Below are 26323 nucleotides of genomic sequence, written 5' to 3'. Positions count from 1 at the left end.
TCAAGACAGATTCTGCGACGTTCGCAGCGGAAAATCGCTCTTTTCTCTTCATAGTGAGAAGAACGCGTTGAAAGGAACGTCCATTAGTAGGCATCAAGATGCCTACATATTTTCAGAGACCTGAAAATGCTCTGAAAAGAGCAAATGGTGAGTTAAACTTGCATGAAAATGCTTGATTTCGCGCGTCGTCGATATAGATTCTTGTCATTTATTCCAATGAATGGGCTACGCAACCTTCACTGTGCGTGTGGGCCGAAAGTGCATGTGAACGGCCAGCATATGGGTGGCCGACACTCGTGCCAGTCGTGGGGTAGAGTGTAGTGAGTGACTGACGATGTGTGCAACGTAGTGTTGGATGGTAGCACATCACATATGCCTGATATGGCAGCCAAAAGGTCTTGACTTTGCGTGTATGGAATGAATTAAGAAAAGATTCACTTTGCAAGATGCAAAGTATCTCTTTCTTTAATGAATATTCCGTAATTTAAAGTAGAGTAAGCTAGAAAATGAGGGTTTTTCATTGACTTCCAAGTTACAGAAGTGCATTTTGTCTTCTTCTTTTTTTGTGGTAACAACACATTAAAAGCAGAACCAAAGAAAGTGATAACACAGATTGTGGGAGAAATTTACGAGGTCTGTCTTTATATGATATTATGATATACGTTTAGATCTCTACCCGAATGTATTCAGGCCCATATCATTAATGTTAAACTGGTACCGTGGTAAACAAGTAAAGTCATGTCAAGTACGGAAGTAGTCAAGCGCAGCTTGGGGTTGAGTGACGTGCCAAGTATATCCAACATTACAAGTCTTTTGGAAAGCTACTCTGTCTAACTGTTAGTGCAGTAATTACGCATTTGTTTAGCTGGTGTGAATTTATACGCCCATTTGCAATTATCAGAAATGATTTTTTTTTTGATGGCATCTTCCTTGTACTACATTGAGCTTAACTCTGATTGCTGTTCTGCAGAACATTTTAGGCAAAAAAAAAAAAAGAGTAAAATTTATTGGCGTACATACTTGTAAGGGCCATATGGAAATAGGGTCAGTAGGTAATTTTCTTTTCTTTTTCTTTTTTACCGGTGCACATTGCAGTGATCGAACACTGTATGACTCCATATGGTGAAGTACAAAAAAAAAACCCAAAAATCTTGTGAAAACAACCGAATATTCTTAAAAAATATATAATGCTACTACACATGTGGATTAAATAAAAACAAGCGGATAAATCGCAAAAAAAAAGATGAAAGATGTGAAACTCATATGAGAAAGATGGCGACTGCGCTGAAGCGATAACAATTGCACTGTTGCTATCGAAATATTGTGCTATCGTGATCGTGATAGTGAAGATTTTTTTGTTGTTGAAATCTCTAAGGTCGGGGACATTTTTAGGGTCGGTCGCGTTACGCCACTACATTTTTTCCCCCCTTGGCCTTAGTTGAAACAATATAGAGTACCACTCTCGAAACTTCAGTGCACTAGACGTTGATTCGACATGGGAATTGAAGTAGAGAAGAAAAACAAATTGTATTTGTAAGCTGAACTTTCCAAGTCTTCAATGTCGTGGGTTGCAGCTAAGCAAAAAAGAGAAGTGATGTATATGATTTGATTCACATTGCAATTTCCTATTCCATGCTGTTCTGACACACAGAGTTCATCGATGTGGGCAAGAAGCAGCCAGCCCTGGATGCCCTCTATGATGTCATCAAGAGCAAGAGGCATCGGACCTGGCAGAAGATCCATGAGCCGATCATGGAGAAGTACCTGGAGCTTTGTGTGGATCTACGCAAGAGCCACATCGCCAAGGAAGGCCTCTACCAGTACAAGATCATCTGCCAACAGGTGGGTGGGGTCGTCATGGCGATACAATTCAAGAGCTGTGAACATTTTCCTTTGTGCTTACTGTCCGTGGATTAGATATTGGATATGCTATTATTACTTCATCTGATTCAGTGTAGACTATACTTCAGAAATCACTGCATATCGGTAAAAAACTATCTATTATGAAGTGGCGCTAGCCATAAGTAGGAGGTAGCATATTTCTGTGCTCATAGAATGCACTCTCCATTCTTTGCTAACTCTTGGTTTTAGAAGGTTCAGAAACTTTCTGTGGATGGAAGTATTGTGTTCACAAAAAGTGAGTAGTCCTAGCTGATGTTCTTGTAGCATATGTAGGTTTGAATTGGAAAAGTTTTGTGAGAGTCTGAAATAAAGCAACAGACTGTCTAAGGAAGTACTTGAAGCGAGTACTTGGCTTTACCAAACTTTGAGGCAAAGTATGCTGACGTCTGATGCCATTCCTCTCCAGGTCAACGTGAAATCTCTTGAGGATGTAGTGAGGAAGTACCTCAAACTGGCCGAGGACAAGACGGAGGAAGCCAGGAAGGAATCAGAGATGGTGGTCGTCGACGTCGATGATCTTGACAACGTAACATCTCCTGAAAGGTTCGTGCGACATGCAGAGCTGCCAACTATTACGGATTTCCCGTAATTGTTACGGGAAATGATCACGATTACGGGAGTACGGAATGTCGCCTCAAAATTACGGTTTTTGGAAATTCCGATAATGCCCTATCGCCTATGCAGCAATTGCAATATACTAGCAGACTACACACTGTACATATGTTTCATTCTCCAGCCGGCCCGCGTTGCCTGGTTGCCCGCATTTGTGTGTGTCTGTGTACTCGACGTGTGTGTTCGTAGCTTCCATTATAGAAAAGTATGCGCACACGCAATTCGCTGCTTGCGTACTGTGTACACCGAACGGAAATTCGCGCGCGTGAATCCCTGTCGCCTACGGACCCTGGATGTTTCCATCGATCGCCATGGGATCCCCATGTGTGGCCGGCCGGCTGGGGCCGGGATCGGAGCGTGAGTACATGTAGTAGCTTAGCTACACACTGTAGCCAGCTGCCACTATAGACAGTACCCTATTTCGTTTTGAGTCGGGTAGAAGCGCTCCGTTGTGCAATGTCTGCTTCTTTTTCTCTACTTCTTCCGTTTTTCCCTTGCCTCCCAAGTACGAAATGATTTTTAGAGTGTTGTGTGTGTTTTTTGTAACGTTATTGCATCATTTTTCTGCAAGGAAGAGGTGAGTTCCTGTTCGTGTACTGATGATGTGCACTGCAGTATGTGCAGGTGAAAAGCGTTCGAACTTTCTTTCCCGAGTATCGTGGAAACTCGATGTATTTCTAGGCCTATAAAAGGAGATCTCATGTAACAAAATACTTATAACAAACTATTTTCAGGTCAAAGTGAATTAATTTCCCTTGTTTTGTATCGTTTATTGACGATCTCAAGGATCTCGTCGTAATACCGAATTTCCAATGTGTAGATCTAGACCTATTTGATTTTCGCGTAGCTTTCGGTGCTGCAAACTTTTGCTAGGGCCTAATCTTACTACAAAACTTATCGTTCTATTTCTGTTGTTTCTCACAACTCGTTTGGTACGATTTCTTCCATTTTATATCACTTTATCCGTTCTCTTTATGCTTTGAAATATTTAAGCGTAATTCTTTCAAGTGTCTCGCACTGTTATTTTCGTAACGGCGATTTCTCCGCTTTCGTGCAATACTTTTTCGAATCGAAGCGACGTGTTGTCTTTTCTAAATATTTGTGTTGTTGGGAGGTGTTGATACTTTGTATTTGTTATACTTATTTATTTTCCTCGGTGTTTACCTCCAGGGACTATGCGTGTTTCTTAATGTTAATAGGAAAAGGCTAAAATGATATGAGTGATGTCTGATGGTGATGATGAAAACCGTATGCTGGTACAAAAAGACGTCTTACTGTGAATGCTGAGCGTACGTGCCGTTCGTTTTATTTCACTTTCCCTCTTATTCTTCTTTCCCCCTTACTCTTCTTTCCCCTCCAAAGAATGATAAAAAAAAAAGAAATTACATACACCTCACAACAAAAAGATCCACGATCTACCAACCTTCGTAAAGTTAAATCTAAATGTTCAATATCAGCAAAGAATAAGGGGAAAGCACGAATGACAATAAATTAGAGCGAAGAGATTGTGAAATACTGAATACACGCAGTCTCTTCGGCTCGAAGAAACTTAACACCCACCCGGCCTCTCCCCTTGTGGAAATTTCCACAAAAACAGGTGCCACACCCAGGTGCGTGCCAGACGAAAGAATGCGCGCACTGGAATAAACAGCGTGTTAGTATCCTGGAAATATAGATCGAAGAACCAGCTCATTAGTTGAATTAAAGGAATCATTGCAAAGATATCGTGATTCTATATCCTTTCTTTTGGCGCATGGTAGGAAACATCAAACAGTCGAATATATTGTACTTAATCGAATATCTTATGTTCCCTGAACAATAAAAAAGGATCGATTAATCAGTCAATTAAAAATGCAATCACGGAAATACTTGGAAGGTCTCGTATGCCCAGACAAATTCACTACGATTAGGTCAAATGAGATGCAGTCATCACCTCGTTGGACAGCAAAATCATGATTAATTTCAGTTCACGCTTATCATAACTGCTTATTACTTTTCAAAGTTTTGGCTATCAACATTCGTTCGTTGGTGTTTTTTGTTTGTTTGTTTTGTATGTTTTTCCTCGTGAAAGACGTAATGACTTTTTCGTATCGAATTTAAACTCCATGTTTACCGTAAACAAGCCATTCAGCTCAGCTATGGCGCATTCGATCCATCGAACTTGCAGTAACCTCTTAGGCAGGAGCACATGGGTCTTTCCTTTAAACTTGAAAGTGAAACCACGTGTTTGCACATTGGCGCAACCACACACAGCGCGGCATTTTTGCGATCATCTATAGCAGAGTTTCCGATTCCAGTCAGGGTAAAAGAAATTGGAATACTTCGGAAAATACTGATGTTTAAAATCCAGTAAAATGAAAAAGCCTGAAAACAACGCATGATTATGTTTTATAGTAAACAATAGTTGGAAACACCGAAGAGAGTTTTGCATTCGCTCACACAGAAGCTTTCTTGAGAAGATGAAAGCATCCCCCCTCCCCTGCTAGATAGTGGAAGCTTCCATAACCAGCCCAGCAAGTTTCTGGAGGTACATACATGCACTTGTATACATGCATTGCGCGAGAAAGCAATCAATCAACGCTGAACATTGCGTAGTTTGGATTCTTTATCGTGCTGGCGTCCAGCTCGATACTTCGGCATGTGTCGTAATGTTTTGTTTAGAGCCTGTAGGCCTCATATGTCGACGAGTTTAATTCAGAATAGCAAAAAGAGGGAGATGGAGAAATTACGGATTCCGGTGGAAAAATACGGATTTTGGAGCTGCTGAGTCCGGATTTGTGCTTCCAAAGGTTGGCAGCTCTGGACATGTTCATTTGTTGTAGAGATTGGTTTCAAAGGGATTTTCATGTCTAAGGATTATGTACAAGAATGGATGTCTCCTTCTGTCAAAGTATATCATGATAGAGGTTCGTGAGATTTGTTGGTATGCGTACCTCAAAGTATTCATTGCAAAAATAATCTGTAACAGCCATGTTCTAATCAGTCTTTGTTCTTTACAAACATAGCCTTCTCCTGAGTGCAGTCAGTGGAGAGGACACTCAGGCCAGGACTGACCGCGTCGTGCTGATCCCCTGGGTCAAGTTCCTCTGGGAGTCCTATCGGCAGTGCCTGGACCTGCTGCGGAACAACAACCGCTTGGAGAAGCTCTACCAAGACGTGGCCCAGAATGGTACGGTCCTGCTTCTCTGTAGCTCCTGCTACCTTTTCTACTGCCTGGTAGCAATTGTTGGAACAGAGCAGCAAGTTTGTCAGGTTCTGTGATTGCACAAAGACTATTCAAACAGTTGATTCGTCGCATATATCTCATATGTCTATTCTCGAAAGTGCTTTGAACCGTAGACTGAGGATAGACATATGTGGTAATGACAAATCCTTCTTGTCTGTTCTTCCCACAGCGTTCAGGTTCTGCCAGAAGTACCAAAGGAAGACTGAGTTCCGCAAATTATGCGACAATGTGAGTAAATCAGCCACTTGAGAATATTCATGTAATTGCATCATGAATAATCTATAGGAGACTGCCGTGGAAGAGTTATATAACAATACTTTAGGTTACCAGAGACTTGTATCAGTCCATTGTAATTGTTATCAAATCCTTTTTATTTGCCGAGTCTCCCATCAGAATGTACGTTTGTGAGTGTATGGACCACAGAAAACAACAGCTAATGCAAAAAGAGAAATGTAAATCTACTTGATATAATATGACTGTATTGCTGTCAGTTAATTTTGCTTAGCAATCCTATTTCGAGACTCAGATGTATTTTGTAGATTTTAGAACTGGACTTAATCCACTGTGATATCTTCACATGGAAAGCTTTGTACACACTCTTTGCAGAGATTGAACAGTAGTACACTACCGATACATGCATAAAGTAAACTAATTTTGTAACCTGCAGATATACTTCAAGGTTCTATGTTCTTATTATGTTGTTTGCTTATGTATTTTTGCTTCATCTGTATGTGAAAATACTATCACTAACCCTTTCACCGAATTCTTCTCTGTTCTGACAATGCAGTTGCGCAATCACCTGAACCTGATCGAGAAGCACCAGAACCAGTCGACGTCCATCAACCTGAACAACCTTGAAAGCCAGCAGCTGCACCTGGACACCCGTCTCTTCCAGCTGGACACGGCTATCGCCATGGAGCTGTGGCAGGTGAGGAGGTCATCTTTATCTCATTGCAACGCTCTCCCCCTGGGAAGGAGAAGCTACCTATAGATATGATTCTCTTCATCATGCACTATACCGTATGTCTCCCAAAAAATTACAACGGGATCCTCCACAATGATAACTCTAAAAATAGTGAATCAATCCAAATACAATTTCAGGGTATGAAACTATAACTTATTACCCACATCTTACAGAAAACCCCATCTGATTTGCTTCAGTGGTCGAAAGAGAAATGAGGAGTTTGTAGGGCATGTCAGGAATCCCTTCCCTCCAAGTTTTGTCCATTGTGTTCACACATTATTCAGTTCCAAGAGCATCCAAGTGCCTAACCTTGGCAGATGACATGCGTTACAATGATCCACATATCTCTGTGACCACTCAACCAAATTGAATGGGGTTTTTTATGCATGATATAGCTAAGATGTTATATTTTAAGACCCTGAAGTTGCATGTAGACGGTTAAATCATATTGGAAGTTATCAATGCGAAAATCCGATTGTAATTTTTGGGGGACATACTGTTCAGGGAAACCTCGTTATGAATAGCTGCATGGAATTCCTGAAATTTCCTCGGTATATCAGGGATGAAATTAAAATGTAAAAGGGGTGGAACCTGCATAATTAATTCATATCAGGTATCTTGTTTTAACGAGGTTCCTCTGTACCTTTTGTTTTTTTCAAAAAAAAGCTCCATTTGAGAATTAGATGCCACTGTTATTGTATTGTCGCTAATACAGTGTACCAGATGTTTGGAAGGAGAAAAATACAATCTTGTGATGTTAGAGATGAAGCTCAAATCACATTTTTACACATCTGTTTTGATTCTACATGGCAGATTCTGGACAGAGTTTGAAATTTCTGCTAGCAAGGCTTTGCAAAGCTCCTTTTGTGTTGATGAAAATTGATACCCAGTGTCTGTATCACAAGCCAGCAAAGCTCTATCTTAGCATTCCATTTGTATACTGGGATATATGAATAGGCACATGCGCACACACCGATGCCTTGAAAGACGCGGTAGTGTGGGGATACCTGAAGGGGAAGGCTGGCCCGGCTTGTCTTAAAGAATCCTTGATACAGATTGTGTACAGCTTTATCACTAATCTCTATGTAAGTGCACACACAGGAGCAGAAACTTGAGAGTCGACTGTTACCACTTTGCGTGTATGCTTTGATGCACATATTGGCTGACACATTGCTGACAGGCGCTTTTTTGTTGTTTTCGAATATACCTCGGTAGGTAATGAATTAAAATTGATTCAGTTGGACCACCCATGTTTCCTCATGCTACTGAGCAATCCCCTTTCACCCCTACAGGAGGCATACAAGGCAGTAGAAGACATCCACAACCTGATGGGGCGGTCCAAGAAGTCCCCCAAGCCCCAGATGATGGCCAACTACTACCACAAGCTGGGCCTGGTCTTCTGGAAGTCCGGCAATGGCCTCTTCCACGCCTGTGCCCTTCACCGCCTCCTGCAGCTGTCCCGTGAGCACCGCAAGAACCTCACCTCCGAGGAGATTCAGAAGTGAGTCACCAATGATTGCATTGTGGGGACCAAATACACCCTCATCGAGATGAGCATATGATGAAATGAAAATTATCTTCCATGATGTTGATTTCAACTGTATTTATCTGAATATGGCATGTAGATTTACTGTTGATAAAAAAGATGGATCATAAATTTCCCCCAAGTGCATTAGTCATTGAATCAAAATGGATTTAAGTGTTTAGTTGAGCAGTTTTACATTTCCTCATTGTCTGAATCTGTCATGAAGTACCTCTGTGATCTAGTCTTTCGTAATTCTTCCCCCCCCCCCAAAAGAAAAAAAAAATCAATGATTGCACAAATGTTTCAGAGATTTATTGATATAATATAAGCCAAAGAAGACTGCAGATGTGCTAAGTATTTCCAGGCTATAAATAAAATTATACCCCAAAAGATTAAAAGAACAATTACATCAAAATGAACTTTAAAAATGGGCTTTTGCTGAGGAGATTGTTTGAAATGGGAAAGATTCCTGTTTTCTAAGTGTAGACGTAATGATTGTTTGTTGTAGGATGGCATCCCGAGTCCTCCTGGCGACCTTGGCCGTACCCATCTCTCCTCCTCGCAATGACATCGGTGACATGCTGGACATGGGCAACACGGCAGCCGAGAACCAGCGCAAACTGGCCAACCTCCTGGGCCTGCAGACTTCCCCCACCAGGCAGCAGCTCGTGAAAGAATTGGTGAGACACCCTGTAGTAGTGTGAATGCCAGCAAGGCACTGAAGTCACCAAAGTTAATGCTTAGGAACCCGTTCGGATAAAGCATGGTGCTTTGATTTCAGTGTACTTGCCAGCTCGCTTGGGGCAGCCAAAACTTTTTTGAGCAAATTGGACTAATGAGGTAATGTTTGAAAATATGGGGGTCTTTCAGAAATGCCAATGAATTCCACTCTGCCACAGTGATAGTTCATTACACCCTTTGCTCTATTTTGCTGCTTCGGATTTTACGAGCCCCGATTTGCAAGATATATATATTTTTTTCAAGATATTTTGCTTTGGAAAATGTATTGTATACACTGTCATGCATCGTCATCATCGCTCAGTGCTTTGCCACTCTTTCCTCTTCCCCCCTCCTCCGTAGGTGAAGTACAACGTGGTGCCTTTCGTGCTGCCCCAGTTGCGAGACCTCTTCCGCTGGCTGGAGGAAGAGTTCCACCCGCTGCACCTCTCGGACCGGGTCTCCGGCATCCTGGACTACCTGCGGGAGAGCAAGGAGGTGGAGATGTCCCAGTACGTGCCCGCCCTGCAGGACAATGCCATCATGCGCCTCCTGAAACAGGTCAGTCCCGTCGGCTCAAACTGTCACATTGTAGTTGCCATGGTGATGATGCTTCAGTTTCTTGTGTCTGTAACGTTTCTGACTTTCTGTGCATACTGTAAAGGGCCACAACTGATGAGAACTGAGGTGTAGTACAGTGGAAAGGTCTTGGTTATGTTTGAGAAGGCACCATACATGGTATTACGAAATTTGATTTTGAAGAAAGTTGACTGCAACTGGTGCAGGGTGTATGCCCATGTATAGCAGTGAAGTTTGGGATTGTTTGCCAGGAGATTTACAACTGTAAGATTAATGATAACAACTGAAGTCCATAAACACAACAGCATTTTCGATATGTTAGTGCGAAGCTTTGTTTAGCAATATAGCCATTATTAAAACTTTATAAAGAGAGATACCAACTGTTATTTTTCAGTTTCTTGTACTATTTTTTTTTACCGGAAATACTGCAGCTTTCTTAGAAAATACTTTTCCCAAATTGTATTATCTTTACTTGTCTATTGCAGGAAAGGTTAGAAATACTGTATTTCCACAAAAATAAAGAAAAAGAATGTGCCATTTCAGCCCTCTGAATACTGTAATACTGTTAACCAGGTTGGCATACCTGTACAAATTGTGAAATTGTGAGTCTTATCCTTTTGACTATATTTTGAAGGTGATACGAAATGTTATAAACATTTGTAAAGATGCCAATTGCTCTCTAATGCAGTTAAGCACATTGTAAGTATGTACATAAGTACATGTTATAGATGGATGGTCTTTGTCGTTACTGTTAAAGCTGATCGAGGAAAACTTGCAAAACAAACAGACATAACTAAAGCACGCTGAAATTCTTCTTTTGCAGGTGTCCGAGGTGTATGAGACCATCAAGATGTCTCGCCTCTACTCTCTTGTCAAGTTTTCTTCTCATTTCCACCTGGAGAGGATGGTGGTGGATGCCGCTAGAAATGGAGTGGTCCAGGTAAGTGATGATGTGAAGTGTTGAAAGATGGATTTTTTCACCTCACTGTGCTGTGTTATGAATTAAGAGGGTGACTTGAGTGAGCTGTTCGTTCAAAGCAAGATGACTTGATGACTAACATGGACTTTTGTTTATTACCAGTTGAATTTTGCATTTTAGAGTCTGTTTTGTAATACAGGAAGTTCATATGTTTTGTCACATAGCCTTCTTCATGTCTATTTGTTTGTTTGTTTGTTTTTTTGATATAAGGAAAAGGTTGACCAATTATAAATTTTAAGTCTGGAGAAAATTGCCGTTGTGTTTAGGAGATGATCAAAGTGGCCCCACACCTAGTTCCACTTGGATTTAACATCCACGCATATAAGAACTACGCAGGAACATGAAATTAGGGGAAGAATCATGCACTCTTGTGCATAAATGTTGTTGCAGTGCACTCCAGTTATAATGATCATGGCTATAGTGAAATTCTCAGTACAATGAAGTAAAAACTCAGGTCCCCGAATTACTGTAAAATGAGGAAATTTCATGTGCATTATAATTTCGCGAATTTCGCGAGCGGCAACATTCGCGAAATTAAAATGCATGCAAAAGTTCTTGCCTATACAATATGCATTGGATGCCAGTGGCAAGTCGCGAAAATTTCATGCTGCGAGAAAGGCCGTCGGCTTTTATTCGCGAAATTTTCATGCCGCGAATATATCGTGTTTTACAGTATGTCTTTATATCTTATGATACTTTCTTGTTTGGCTGTAATGAAATTTCATTATAAGGAAAGAAAACTGTCAGTCCCAAGGACTGCATTTCAATGGGAGTCCCCTGTGTTAGCATTGTGCAGACATGCCGTAGACTAGCTGTATCTCCGGTGATATGACTCCAGTCACAGTAGAAGCCCACATAGTCTGACATACATCTCACCAGTTAAGGTCCAACTCTTTGATCCCTTTTGGGTGTCCCCAACTCTCTTCCACCAACAGGTGCGCATGGACCACGCCCGCCAGTGCCTGGTGTTTGGTTCCGACCTCTCGTCTTCTCAGTACGAGTTGCAGGCACCGGAGGGCCCCCACATCCAGGACATGCCATCTCAACAGATTCGCCACCAGCTCACCCAGATGTCCAGTGCCCTCCACAAGGCCATGCGACTGATTGACCCGCAGACCATCGAGGTATGAAAAAAGTTTGTGAAATCCCTGCAGCTTTATGAGTGTGTTCCTACAAAAGTAGGTACATGTTAGTGCTCATACACAATATGCATTATTTCTTTATTGATTTCATATACAATTGCTGGTCAGAAGAAAAGAGCATATTTGTGAGAAAAAAAAAACCAAGAAACAAAACAAAAATCTTTTCTTCCTGTCTCAAGTGTTAAATACAGTAAGCAGGTTGATGGAAATAGTTTTGTGTTATTTGCAACAATTTGCCTTTTTGCTGTAATTTTGTTTGAAGTGCCTGAACCACATCAGTGTAAGTTTTCTTTCCAAACATAAGTGTTCTTGTTGTAGCCTTTATTATGCACACCATTTGGCTGAAGACATCTGCTTATAGTTTACAACGGTATTTTTTGCCGCCCTTCAGCTAATGACACACTGTCTGCATTTACACATGGCTTATAGCACACTGCTCATCTACCTAATTACTGAAGTAATTTTGAGTAGTGTCAAGAAAAAAACAAAACAAAACAAACCTATGATCTCTTTAACAGTTGCCAGAATTTATTTTCTTGAGATAGAATTGTTCTGATAGACACTTCTAGGATGAGAATGAATTGGAGAAAATGCAATTTTGGTGAATTGTATACGTATTTATTCATTTCTAAAGGAGGAGAGAAAGACTCAAAAGGAGAAGGTGATCACAAACTACCACCGCACCGCCCACAAAGACCACAGTGCCATCCAGGTCCGACGGCAGATCATCGAGGATCGCAAGGAGCGGCTGGAGAACCTCACTGTGCAGAGGGTGAGTTGACAAGAACTGAATTCTACGAGTGATTCTAGATATCTTCAAAGAGGAAATTCTTGGAGGATGATGATGATGACAGAATTTTCCCGCAGTAACATGATCAATAGTGGCATTGCTCAATACATGAAACATGTGCCTACTATACACATTACACATGTAAATCCATACATATACACATAGGGGCAATTCCACGGTAACTAGGACACAGTTGCCAAAAATTCAAAATGATATTTGTTTCAAACACCATACATTTTCAGACAGTACTTGAGTTCAAGTTTTAAGAATCATTATGTTTTTCAATAAAAGCGGCCATTTTGATTTTCAAAATGGCTGCCAAAATATGCCTATAACTCAATGGTGAAAAGAGTGTATTGTCGCCTGACTTACTCTCTGTATATCCACTTTATTAGTACTCTAAACAACAATCTTTCATATGTATGCAGTTACCAGAGAAGTCTTTTACCACACGATAGAAAAAAAAGCTGTTAGCTTTAAAGAATTTGATAAAAACTGTTAATTACTTTGATAATGATGGATGTAACGTCAGTTACCAAAAACAAGGAATTTTGAAGTTTATTCATCAAAGGAAGTGAGCTGTATGATGTAACTTGGGATTTCTAATGTATGCCCATATGCCTTTATTTCAATACCAGAAATAAGGATACTTGGCATACTGGAGAGTCAAAATGAACACTACAAAATGTGTAACGTCAGTTACCGAAACGTCATACACGAGTATGTAACGTCAGTTACCATGACAGTAATTATAACTGAGGCAAATTTTTTGACTTTTGGCCATTTCAATACATCTGGGAAGTCGACTTACAACAAAGAGCAGCAATCCCTTTCATAGGAAGTGATGTCATTACCATGGTATGTCCATGGATATTTTTATTTTATTTTATTTTATTTCTAAATTCATTTATTCATTCACTTACCATGATTATCTTTTTTTTTTGGGGGGGGGGGGGGCTTGAGCTTTCGATTTTTGATTCAGCACAAGTTTAAGGTTACAGTTGTAAATCATCTGGAAGTTTAGTTTGCCACATGCAGTATATGCACTCAAATTAGTACATTCCCAGTCCTACGGGATGATAAAGCTACCAAAGTTTGTAGGCCTAATCAGTGACATGATTGCATGTAAAACCACATTTTCTATATTAAAAAAAAACAAACTTCTGCACAGCTGTATACCAACAGTTTAACAATCTTCACCAATGTTTGCTTTCGCTGGCATTTTTTTTTTTTCAGGAAGCTTAGTCAAGTTTCTACCTCAAGGCAAATGCACAAACAGATATTTCTTCTCTTGCACTTTAAATGTGTGGTGTAGTTACATTGTAACATGGCTCATCTTGTATTATATGGTACATAAGGCATGTACTCATTATTGTTTGAAACTTAACACTGATGTTGCTCAAAGTGAGAGAGGATTCTATAGGGTTTTAAAAAAAGTTGTTCATACAGTGTGTATTTGTTGATTACTTTATTCTATTCATGCAGGGACATTTTGTAATACAACACATGATAATTATGAACAGGAAGAGTTTTTAATATTGATTTTAGTATTCTTTCATTGCAAAGTCCGATTTCGTGGTATCTCGAATGTATTTGCAAGCCGTGATATATCAGTGAAAAGGAAAAGAAAAACAGTTAAATTACTTCAAGCTAGGAATAAAACAATAATGCTCTTTTGACCAAAAAGCATTTATTTTTCTTCTTCACAGAGAAATATTAAAAGTGCGACACTTTTCATTTAAATCAATTGATGATGGAGATCATCAGGAGTAAAATAAAGAAAAGAAGGAGAAATATATCACAGTAGATTTCATACATATTTATGCGTATTTATGAGTTGATACATGTTTTTTTCCCCATGACCTGGAAGATATTTTGATATTTTTTTCAAGCACAAAAATATCCATGTTTTGTGTAGTACTACAAGGTATTATGGGTGGAGCACTCTATGTAGATTGAAACTTTCCTGTTCATTAAAAAACAAATAAACAAACAAACAAACAAACAAAAAAGCCCTTAGTCATGTCAATATATTTATACTTGGAACTGCTTAATCTATTAATGGCTCTGTGTAATCATAAATGTTGAATAAAAATTAAATCTTCAGACAAATGTCAAGAAATATCCTCTTGTGCATTTACAATATTTTTGCCCAACTGTGCTATGGCATGGGGGGTGCCCCCTAAGGGCCCACCCAATATCATTTGTGTCTTTAGATTTTGTTTTAATTTGTTGCTAAGTAAATGCCTGAGATTGTTACTGGTATACTGCAGCAGTATAATAACCTGTTAAATAAGTTAGTTCTTTGTAAACCCCATAGCAAAAGTATGTGTAACGTCAGTTACGTAACGTCAGTTACTGACATGTTTCCGTTTAAGCTTTCATTAAACACAAAGAATATGGACTAATGTTTCATTTCATTTGGGTATTTGTAATTGATGAACCAAGGTATGATTCCATATCAAACAAATCACTCTGAAAGGTCAGAATTATAAAATATCACAAAACTATTCCTAATCATGATTTTCCATGTGTAAACCCTATGGCAAATGTAAGCGTAACGTCAGTTACGTAACGTCAGTTACCGTCATGCCTTCACTGAAATTGGCATGGTGCTAAAAGGAAATATCTAAAGTGTACATTATTTTGCACACCTGTTCCTAAGAACCTAGGTATATTGCCATATAAAGCACAGAAAGTTTAGAAGTCAGGGACATGAGATATTTCCATTTAAATCTACACCATAATTTCCCATGTCCTTTTTCCGTAACGTCAGTTACCGACACATTTTCACTTGCTATGTGATAGGAAATGCAGTTTGAGAGAAAAACTTTCCACCCATTTCTTCATTCTCATGAACTCATTCATCAATGCCAATTACAAGCCCCAGGTGCTTTCATTCACAAAACTACAACATAAACAATTTCATGAAAATCCTTATGCGTAACGTCAGTTACCGTGGAATTGCCCATAGGTGTCTGCAATGAACAAGTATGCATGTATTTATTGTGTTCAGTACCTTTGTTCTTGTTTTTGTTGTGCATAGTTATTTATGTAATTTATATTTGTTGTTTTACCGTGTATACCATTGTATTTTTACGTGGACCCCTTTGAAAATTAGTCCTGTAGTGAAAGGGCTATCCACCCTGTGAATGGAAATGAACAAATAAGGTGAATAAATGCTAATACAAATACATGTATGTGAGTGACACACATGATATTTCGAGAACCTGTGTATAGCAACCACCTGTCTATAGTGACTACTCTTTTTGGCTCCTGTGGCTGACTGCTACAGACAGATTTAACTGTATACAGTGCACTCCCTTTACAACGAATGCTGTCATAACAAAATTCCAGTTACAACGAAGTAAAAATCCAGGCCACAGCATCATCCGTCCTATGTCTTATATTGTTTATTTTTTCTGTTATAACAAAATTTCGATATAAGAAAATTACCAGTCCTAAGAACTTCGTTATAATAGGAGTCCACTGTATTCCAAATGCCCCAAAGAAATCTATGATTGATGTCCTTCATATTTCGTCGGCAGGAGCGTGCAGAACAGGACATGCTGGAGGAGCAGCAGCGTGCCCAGCGGGAGGCCGAGCAGCAACGACTGGAGCGCGAGGCCCAGGAGCGGCATCGACGCAAGCAGCAGGAAGACATGGAGGAGATCCGCAAGAAGCACGCCAAGGAGCGCATCAACGCCATCAAGAGCTCCAGCATCGCCGCCAGAGTCTTCTCCATGTACGAGGAAGAGGTGAGCACAGAGACCCATCATGGCCTGATCTCCTTGGCCCAAATTCACGAAGGTGGTCAAATTGAAATCATGGTTTAAACCATGGACAATTTGTATAGAGCGCCAAGTGTTGCTTGGCTTATTTCGTTACGAAGTCACCATTTCGTCGACGAAATGACCGATGAAATGACCGTTTTGTCAATGAAAGACTGATTTCGTAACAAAATAGGCCATGTGACACTTGCCGCTCCATACAAATTGCCCATGGTTTAAACCATGGTTTTAATTGTACCACCTTCGTGAATTTGGGCCACAGAGTGTTGAAAGTCATTGTCTAACTGGGGGATTGCCTTGACACAAAACTTGTAAATGCAAGTAAGATTGATGTTTGGGGAGTCAGTCGAGTGTATTCAAACAGGGAGTATCTTAACAAAACTTTAGAAAGCAGTATCTCTAAGAGCAGTCTGTTGCATGCAGTTTGGGACAGCTCACATCTTTGCTTGATTTTTTTTTTTCAGATGTATGAAACTTTTCCATAGACAATTCAGTTACCGTAGTATTACTTGTTTCTCATGTGATTGAAATCACCCTGCTTTCAACCGTGTACAACTTTAAACTCGTACATATCAATTGACTAGTCATATTGCAACCTGAAGCAGGGGGTAATTTGTGAATCAGTTGCAATGGAAGCAACTTATTTTAGGTCAGACTGTTAGCACCAACTTAAAAGTGACGAAATCACACACTGCGTATCATTACTAAAGGCAAAAGATATGAAGTGAGGGTATCTCTAAAGCTTCTCCTCATCTCTAGAGATGATTTTTTTCCTCTCTGACTTGTCGCCCAATCAGGAGCTGGAGAAGCTTGACGCTGATCAGATCATGGCTCGCCACGTGGAGCAGCTGGAAGCGGAGAAGAAGGAGCTCCAAGTCAAGCTGAAGTCACAGGAGAAGAAGGTCAGTACATAGTCTTCCTCATTCTGGCTGCCAAAATATTTGATCCATATTCAGAGAGTTTGACCGCAAAAATGGATTGAGTGCCATTTTTAAACATTTTCAAAGAAGTCCGTCATCAGATAGAGCAAAATGAAACCTTTTCAGTAACACCTCGCTTGTTACATAACAAGGAATATTCATGAGGTAATGATTAAGAATATCCCAAATTTGTATTGCCTTCTTTGTTTTTTGCACCGTTAATCGCAAATACCACAAGTTTACAAGAATGGAGTTAACTCGTTTTACAATTAAACTCATCATTTAATGCGTTTCCTCTCACCATAAGCCTCTTTATATGTGCACAGGTGCACAATTACGCTGATGAATATGTGTATTGAGTGATGCCACACCTTATCTTGCTACCGCCCTGTCGTGGTTGTCATGACAACAGGTGGATTACTTTGCCAGAGCCCGTCGTCTGGAGGAGATCCCGCAGTTGGAAGAAGAGGCGCAGAAGATGGCCACCAAGGATCAGGAAATCTGGGAGCTGCTGGAGGAAGAAAGGGTATGGAGGTTTATGTTTTTCTTTGTTGTTTTTAAAGAATTACAGTTAAAGGTACATGTACAGTTTACCATTGGAAGCAGTGATTTTTAAGACGTTCAAGATACTGAATAAGCTTATTATTTTCACGTACAGATATCTTTGCGAATGGGGAGGTCACAGTCATTTTCGCGAATTGACACCGGCGCCATCATTAATGCAGTATTAACCTAGCACATGGCGACATTTTCGCGTGTTGTTAATTTTGCAGTCAAACTGTAATTCGCGAAATTTGCGAAAATAACAGCTTATACAGTATCACATTTGATGCATATGTGTAGGTCAGGTGTATCACAAAACATTCTATCATATACAAATTTTGTAAAAGCCTAAAATTTAAGGAGATATCACTGTTTTTCCCACTAAACCATAAATCTAGACGGTTTAGTCTAGAAAAATTTTTATTGTAAATTTTGTTCACATTTTGTATATTTCACAATGCTTAATACAATGATTATACTGCCTGAAATGTCGACATTGGTTGTTTCTATCCCTAACTCACCTTTTAGAACTATTTTGAAGCACTAAAGCTAGGTAATTGTTTCATCTGCAAATGGTAAATAATGCCTTTAAAGTAATATTTGGCGGGAGGAGAGATTTGATGTCCTAGCCTAAATAGCTAAACCATACTTGACAAATGAATTGCTCGAGTGCAAAACTGGTATAGCAATTCTGGTTTCACAGTATGAAACAAAAACAGTGGCCTTTTCAGAACTTGAGGGAATGTTAAGATGCAGTTTATGCCATGCTATGGTGGTGAATTCTCTCCTTTTGATGACGTCCGTGTGATATGTCAGTTGGCTGGTTGCAAAGACATAATCACTTGTGCCTTCACAAGCCCTAGCTTGACTGGATGTGGTTCATAGTCTTTAGGCTTTTATGATGCAATAGCACATATATTTGTTTAGTTTGTCTTACATATTTTGTTCTATTTCTCCTCGGCAGGTCCATCAGCTGAAAAAAGACAGGGAGGTTGCCCTGGTCACCAAGCAGCGACTGATGCGCATCAACGACGACCGCGAAGACTTCCTCAATATGCTACGACAGACACGTCATAACCTCTATCAGGTACCATAGGTCACTGCATGGGTTGGCTAATCTTTCCATCGTATCTTTGCATTGTAATTAATTAAAAATGTGTGCCGGCTCGAAGTTACTTATTTTCTGAATACTTTTTTTACCCAGCTACTTCTAGTCTGTGTGAATTGTATGTAAGTCTTGTGAGGAAGAGACCATAATGCAATTTTTTATTCATTTATTTTTTTTTGATTGTTGGCATACTCTCAAGAACTTGATCAGATGTGGGATATATGGTAGAAAGAGGTTTGCAATGATTGGATGTGACACTAATTGCTGTTACCATTGCATTGACTTCAAGCCTCAGAGCTGATACATTGTTGTCTAGTTGCTGTGATGGTAATTGTTGAGACTCTAGAAATGAGCATTGTAAAGGGTAGCCATGGTCACATTTCAGCTTTCTCACAGATAGCTTACAACCAAACTCTCCCAGTTCACTGTCGAGTGATGACTGACTATCTTTGTGGCATTTGGTTTCCATGGTAACAGGAGAAGCTGGCCAAGTACGAGGAGACGCTGAAGGAGGAGCGTGCCAAGCGGCTGATGGAGCGCAAGGTGCGGCGCAAGGAGGATCGTCGCTCCAAGTGGTACAAGGAGAAGGAGGAAGAGGAACAGAGGCGCAAGGATGAGGAGGCCAAAAGAGGTTTGCTTTTTTGAAGTAACAGATTTAACCCATTGAGAGCGAGTCTACTCTGGCTGGTGTCTGTAGATGCGAAATGCTTTTTACAGTAAAATCAGCCTGTCCTCAGCGGGTTGAAATAAGCCTGTTTATCATTGACATGTGTATTCACATTCTATGCATGCCTTTTTAACAGACTTTTTACCATAAAGTTTGCCCAAGACTTGCCTAACACAGCATGCTGAATCCTACGTATTCAGTTATATTGATCATGCTTATATTAGGTGCTTTGAGTCACTTACAAGGTCGTAGTGCTAGATCCTCAATGGATAAATAATATATGAACTTAAAAATACCTATGAACTTGAAATTATCAACATAAACATTCGTAAAGCAGCATGTTAACCAAAGTGTACCTTGCTTATTGAATTTTGTGAGGATTTTTTTTTTTCTCTTCAAAGATTTGTACTGAGACCCCAGAGGTCATGAGAACATATTCAAGGGGTGGTTTGCAAAGAGCAGGGTTGAATTTGACAAATGCCTCAAAGTGTGGTGTCTTGACGGTTGTGCCACTTGTGAAGCTTTATGCCTTGGGTTCTGCTTTGTGAGTGACCGCATTCAAGTGAAATTTTCATTTTCTGTTTTGACAGCGAGAGACTTGGAACAGCAGCAGGCTGAGGCAGAGTACCAGGAGCACTTGAAGAAACTGGAGGAGCAAGAGGCGAAGCGCATGGCAAAGTAAGACATTTTCGTGAGATGTTGTTTTTGCAAATTGACACAGGGGCCTTCATAAGTGCGCTACTACCTTAGCATATGGTGACATTTTCGCATGTTAAATTCGCAGTCCAACTGTGATTCCCGAAATGCGCGAAAATTAAACCCTTGCAAAAATAATAGCTTATACAGTATGTCCCCCAAAAAATTACAATCAGATTTTCGCATTGATAACACCTAATATGATTAAATTGTCTAAATGCTACTTCAGGGTCTTAAAATATAACATTTTAGCTCTATTTTGCAGAAAACCCCATTCAATTTGGTTAAGCGGTCACAGAGAAATGTGGATTGTTGTAAAGCATATCATGAGTCTGATTCTTCCAAGTTTAGCACTTTGATGATCTTGTGTGTGAATACAATAGACAGAACTTAGACGGAAGAGATTCCCGACATCCTCTACAAAATTCCTCATTTCTCTTTGACCATTGAAGCAAATCGAATGGGGTTTTCTTAAGATGTGGGCAATGAGTTATAGTTTCATACCCTGAATTTGTATTTGGATTGATGCAATATTTTTAAAGATATCATTGCAGAGGGTCCTGTTGTAATTTGTTTTGGGACATATGGTACGGTATTTTTTTGTTTTGTTGTTGTTTTATCTCTGATATGACAAATAACTGTCGGTGATCCCAAGCAGCTCACTATTGTGATGTTCTTTGCTGTGATTTCAAACAGGATGAGGGAGATTGAGGAGAAGCAGAGAATGAAGGATGATTCGATGCAACCCGAGGAGCCTTCATGGAGGAATGAGAAACCAAGGTATGCCTTAACCCTAACTAGGCCGAGGGGGGGGCCTCCGTGGCCCCCCCTCGATGTTCCGCGCTATGTATCGCAATCGCAAAAAGCTATCGCCGCGACGTTTCATGATTTTTTTCTTTCGAGTCTCCCGCATCTTTGACACCAAACACACGCCCTGACACACGCCCGGGCGCATGGTTCCGAAGTTACATATAAATATGTACATGCATGTCAGACCAAAAATTGCTCAAAAACGTGAATTCGTGTACAATTTCAATGCAAACTGTGCTTACAGGCAAATTTCATAAAAGCATGATTATTTTGGTGTTTTGTTGATTAAAATCAATGAATAACATATTTTTTTGTTCGGAGCGATGTCGCGGACAAATTTCATCGAAGAAACAATGAAAAACATAAAGTCGAAAAACAAAGAAATACATAAGAAATTCAAAAAACAATAAGATACTTTAGAATTTTTTCTGAGATCACAATTTTTTTATTACATCTGCTAAGGACACTAAAAAGAATATTTACACAAAAAATATGCATGTTTTGAGCTTTATTTTGTGATTTATACCAAATAGTCTGATTTCATGCGTCATTAAAGATAATAAAAAGTTTTGGTACCTCAAAAGTTTCCCTGAATTTCCTTGTCTTGGTTTGTGTTTCACGTTAAAGTACGTTGTCTGTGAGAATTACTCGCCCCAAAGTGCTCTCATGTCTTAGTAATCATGCAATAATGGTTTCGCACCAGAGCCGTCGCCGTACAGCGTCGATAAATATTGTACGAAACCACTGACTGCGACCAGCAGCGTGCAGCCCATGGTACGCATAGCTAACTGCGACCAGCAGCCCCATACGCATAGCGTAATGGGGCTTTGCATTGTAGCATTCAGGATCATGACAGTAAGTATCGCGGGTAAATGTCAACTTAAAATCCAAAAATTTCTTCGATTTGAAGACTTACCAATTAAGTTGAAGTATTGAAAACAGGCTTCGAACAACGTTTGGTTCTGCCAATAGTCCCTTTCTTTTCGAATTGATGACTGAATGTGACTCGGTCGAGAGGACCTTGGGAGAGCTACATACACTGACTACTACGGCCAGCGCATGCGCACACAAACATCTTATTTGTTGATGGCTTTGAAATTTGTGCGCATGTGATGTGTTCGCATGCACTGGCTGTAGTATTCAGTGTATGTAGCTCTCCCAAGGTCCTCTCGGCGGAGTCACATTCAGTCATCAATTCGAACAGAAAGGGACTATAGGCAGAACCAAATGCTGCCCGAAGCCGGTTTTCAATACTTCACCTTAATTGGTAAGTCTTCAAATTGAAGAATTTTTGGGATTTTAAGTTAACATTTATCCTGCGATACTAAATCTGTCATGATCCTGAATGTTGTAATGCGAAGCCCGATTACGCTATGCGTATGGGACTGCTGGTCGCTATGCATATGGGGCTGCTGGTCGCAGTTAATTGCATGATTACTAAGACATGAGAGCACTTTGGGGCGAGTAAGTCTCACAGTGTTAGTTATATGAAAGGTACTTTAACCTGAAACACAAACTAAGACAAGGAAATTCAAGGAAACTTTTGAGGTACCAAAACTTTTTATTATCTTTATGCGTAAATTAGCATAATTTAGCATAAATGATAATTTTTTGAAAAATTAACTTCATGGTATTTTAGATTACATCATAGGCAATGTGTGTGCCAATTTGCGTCACGATCGCGTGGCGACGGCCGAGATGGGAGGGGGGCCTGGGAGGCCCCCCGGCTCTATCAACTACCTAAATAGCCCGGCCTAGTTGAGTTAACCCTAATCAGGCCGGGCTTTTTTGGCTATGCTAAAACCAGAGGAGGGCAGATTGGAAAATTTGTGAAAAGTCATGGAATTGCATTTACCTCTTGGCTATGGCAGCTCTCCAGTTTGTTGTGTCTCGCAACCCTCATACTCTGTGATCATACTCTGCTATTATAATTGGTGTTCATGATTTCCATTTTTCCCAGTTTTGTGACATAACTCCCGGGACATATACTAATGATAATAGATGTACATGTTAGAGTAAGATAATGGGTGGAACGGATGGCTGTTAGGGGAGGTGGAGGCCATCATAACGTGTCTGATTTTGGAAACCGTGCCAGAAAGGAAGTCATGAAAAGCAGCAATTTAGACATGGAAAAGTCATTGAAAAGTCATGGAATTCTGTTTTCAAATTTCTATGGGAACCCTGTTTACTTCGTTATAACGAAATTTCGTTATAACCGTGTTTATTGTAACGGGAGTGCACTGTAATCACTTTATATTCTATTCCAAATTGTTACTGTTGTTCCGAGAATGATTTTTTTTGTAAAAAGCATTTCATCCAATTTCTTTTCAAAATAGATTGCGGGAATTACACCGCCCAGGCTTTCGGGATGCTCAAGAAGGAGGATGGCGTGAAAGGGGCAGAGACGAGTTCCGTCGCCCAGAACCACACCCAGAACCTGACGGTGAAGAGTTGCGAGGACCAGCCCAAGACCAGCAGGATGCAGGCCCTCCACCAGAAGAGGCACCTCCTCCAGAGAGGGAGGAGAGGAGGGTGGAGAGGAGTCGCTTTGCAAGTCGCGACATCCGCTTTGAGGAGGGTGGAGAATTCTACCAGGCACCTCCTGAGAGGGAGCGTCCGAGGGAAGTGGAGCAGGAGGAACGCCGTGCTCCTCCTCCTAAGGAAACTCGCTTTGATGATGGAGAGATCCGCCGCCCAGCCAGCAGAGATATACGTCTCGACGAACCTGACGGTTTCCGTGATGATGCTGATCGCCGTCCATTCCGTGGTGGCAGAGATGACATGGGTCCCCGAGATGACCGTGGCCCAAGGGACGACCGTGGCCCGAGGGACGACCGTGGCCCGAGGGATGACCGTGGCCCGAGGGACGACCGTGGCCCAAGGGATGACCGTGGCCCGAGGGATGACAGAGGCCCCAGAGAAGACAGAGGTCCAAGGGATGACAGGTCTGGATGGAGAAGGGACGATGGTCCCAGAGGTTATGATCGACGTGACTTTGGTCGGCGTGAAGATGGTCCTAGGTCATATGGTGGCCCTCGTGATTTTGGGCGCCGTGATGAAGGTCCAAGAGATGATGGTCCTCGTGGAGGCTTTGGTCGAAGGAGAGATGACGGTCCCCGCGACATGGGACGTCGTGACGACCGCGGAGGCTGGGGCAGAGATGGTGGTCGGGATGCTGATGACGGCAGGAGTTGGCGATCCAGTGGTCCTAGAGATGACTTCAAGCGCATGGATCGTCCACGTGATCGTCCAATGAGGGATGGAGATCGTCCCATGAGAGATGGAGATCGACCTCCTCGTGAAGAAGGAGATTGGAGAAGTCGAGGCGGAGATCGAGGTGGTGATCGGGATGGTGGAGGATGGCGTCGCGGGGGTGATGATCGTGGTGGTCGCGATTTCCGAGGCCCTCCCCTTCGGGAGGGGCGTGGTCCTCCAAGAGATGATCGCGGCCCGCGAGATGACAGGAGGAGAGATGGCCCGCCAAGAAATATGGATGATCAGGGTTCATGGCGTCGTGGCGGCGATCGAGGTGGTGATCGAGGCGAGAGGGGCGGAGATCTCGGAGGAGATCACGGAGGTGATCGCGATGGAAGGGGAGGGGAGCAGTGGAGAGCAGCGCCCAAGCAGAGTAGGAGACCTCCTGCCGAGCAGGAAGATGATGGATGGACCACCGTGCGTCGCTAGGGTTACAGCGAGGAAGACCTCTTCACTTTTCAAGGATGCATACTGTGTTTTTCTATCTCTTGTTTTCTCTCACTTAGATCCTTCATGTAGAAATCTGTATGCTAGTTAGATGTAATAGTGTTACTACCACATCAAATATCTTTAAGTGTGTTTATTCAGCTCTATGCTACCACATTCATATATTTTTGCTCATGTGGTTTGGAAGGACTGACAATAAATTTATAATTTTTGTTCAGTTATAAAGAATATTGGCAAATATTACAAGAAACATGGTATGATATTTGATGATAACTTGAACATCTAGATACCAAAAAAAAAAAATATCACGATATTTTAGAATTGTTGCATATGATATGTTGCAATTATGCAAATATGATTGATTTTCGAAGATAAGTGATATCATTCAAACCTATTTGTCTCCACTAGCATGTTTTCCAATCTAAATCCACAGTATTCTTTTGCCATAAAAATAATTCAATTTCACACAGGCTCGGTTGTGTATCAGTATAATACTGTAACACGTGCTACTGTGCCAGTTCTTCAGTTAAAACATGAATAAAGTTATTAATACTCATCATTTGTAATCGAGAGTGTGCTCACTGTTCCGAAATTCACATTACAGCTAGTTATAATGAAATAATTTTCCCACCAATTGACATGCAGTAAAGTACATGTAGAGTAGGGCGGGACAGATACTTAGTGTATTAAGAGAGATGTTGTGTTGTATATATAACTTCAGGGGTTGTTTCACAAAGAATTTAAGTCAACATTAAAAGTTAAGATCAAGTTCAAATTTTGCGTTGCCATTGGTTTTTCTGTTCAGTTTTAATTGTTTCCAGAATCCACATCATATCATCAAAATTCACAGAAAAACTCCTTTGTCCCTTATTCTGGTTTTGTTTTTATATATTAATGGCTGCATGTAGAGGTCTCCAGAATTTTCATTTTCACTATCATTTGAAAGTTACTATTTCATAGATAAGACAAACAGGTTCCATAAGTTTAATAATTAATTTTTAAAAGATCAACATAAATTACAATTTCTTTGTGAAACACCTTCTTTGAGTACAGTGGTTCCCATGTAATGTATTGTAGTGCTAATCACCATTTGTATGCTGAATAAACTCTTGCTCATCTGACATACATTGTAGTTGTGTAAGATGAAATACTCGTACACGTATGTATATCTCTCTCGCCACCATCGGCAGATCATATAACTTCATTCAAGGAATGAAAGCTCATGCATTGATTATATTTACTAACATTACTGACAGAATGGATTTTATTTCTATGAAGATGTCATAGTAGATGATGACTCTGAATAAAAAGTAGACATTTTCATTTATCATGAACAGTAAAAAATAAAAAAAGTTTCATTTGACTTACAAAGAGGAAGAAAATGGTGTTCTGAGAATGGAATTTGGAAATTGAAAAAAATTGAGAATAAATGGCTTTATGACCCAACTTCCTGTAAGTTTTGTTTTTGTGATCTTCTGTGATGTCTTCTCAGACCTGGCTGAGGATGCTACCAACATGTAGGTTGTCACCACTTTATTGTGTGTATGTGCATGCCTATTTGAGGGCTTAGTGTACACGTATTCAATGGAAGCCCAGTGGCCCAGGACCACAAAAAATTGATTTGGGCCACCAAATTTCCGGAGAGGCATT

At 40.6% G+C, this 26323-nt stretch overlaps 1 protein-coding gene across 1 annotated transcript; it reads left to right on the top strand.

Annotated features, from left to right (window-relative positions):
• LOC139739848 (eukaryotic translation initiation factor 3 subunit A-like) lies at window positions 1–26323 on the top strand. The gene is made up of 20 exons (XM_071650443.1): window positions 1–147; window positions 1652–1842; window positions 2309–2445; window positions 5520–5683; window positions 5910–5968; window positions 6528–6668; window positions 7997–8205; window positions 8738–8909; window positions 9310–9507; window positions 10349–10465; window positions 11440–11628; window positions 12281–12418; window positions 15985–16194; window positions 17025–17129; window positions 17560–17673; window positions 18655–18777; window positions 19276–19429; window positions 20056–20143; window positions 20858–20941; window positions 23308–26323. Exons 1-20 carry the CDS (start codon window positions 99–101, stop codon window positions 24653–24655), a joined length of 3990 nt encoding a protein of 1329 aa, XP_071506544.1. The 5' UTR covers window positions 1–98; the 3' UTR covers window positions 24656–26323.

This window comes from Diadema antillarum, unplaced genomic scaffold (genome assembly GCF_040938485.1).
Source record: "Diadema antillarum isolate AM-2024a unplaced genomic scaffold, OU_Dant_1.0 seq00000821_RagTag, whole genome shotgun sequence".
Classification (NCBI taxonomy): domain Eukaryota; kingdom Metazoa; phylum Echinodermata; class Echinoidea; order Diadematoida; family Diadematidae; genus Diadema; species Diadema antillarum.
Note: the sequence above shows the minus strand (reverse complement) of the source record. Positions and strands in the feature narration are given on the sequence as shown.

Bases quoted from the DNA above. Each gene is read 5' to 3' on its own strand.
- LOC139739848 (XM_071650443.1), top strand. From the start codon at position 99: ATGCCTACATATTTTCAGAGACCTGAAAATGCTCTGAAAAGAGCAAAT. The intron at 148-1,651 runs GTGAGTTAAACT...TCTGACACACAG, and splicing joins TGCTCTGAAAAGAGCAAATG to AGTTCATCGATGTGGGCAAG. The intron at 10,466-11,439 runs GTAAGTGATGAT...TTCCACCAACAG, and splicing joins CTAGAAATGGAGTGGTCCAG to GTGCGCATGGACCACGCCCG.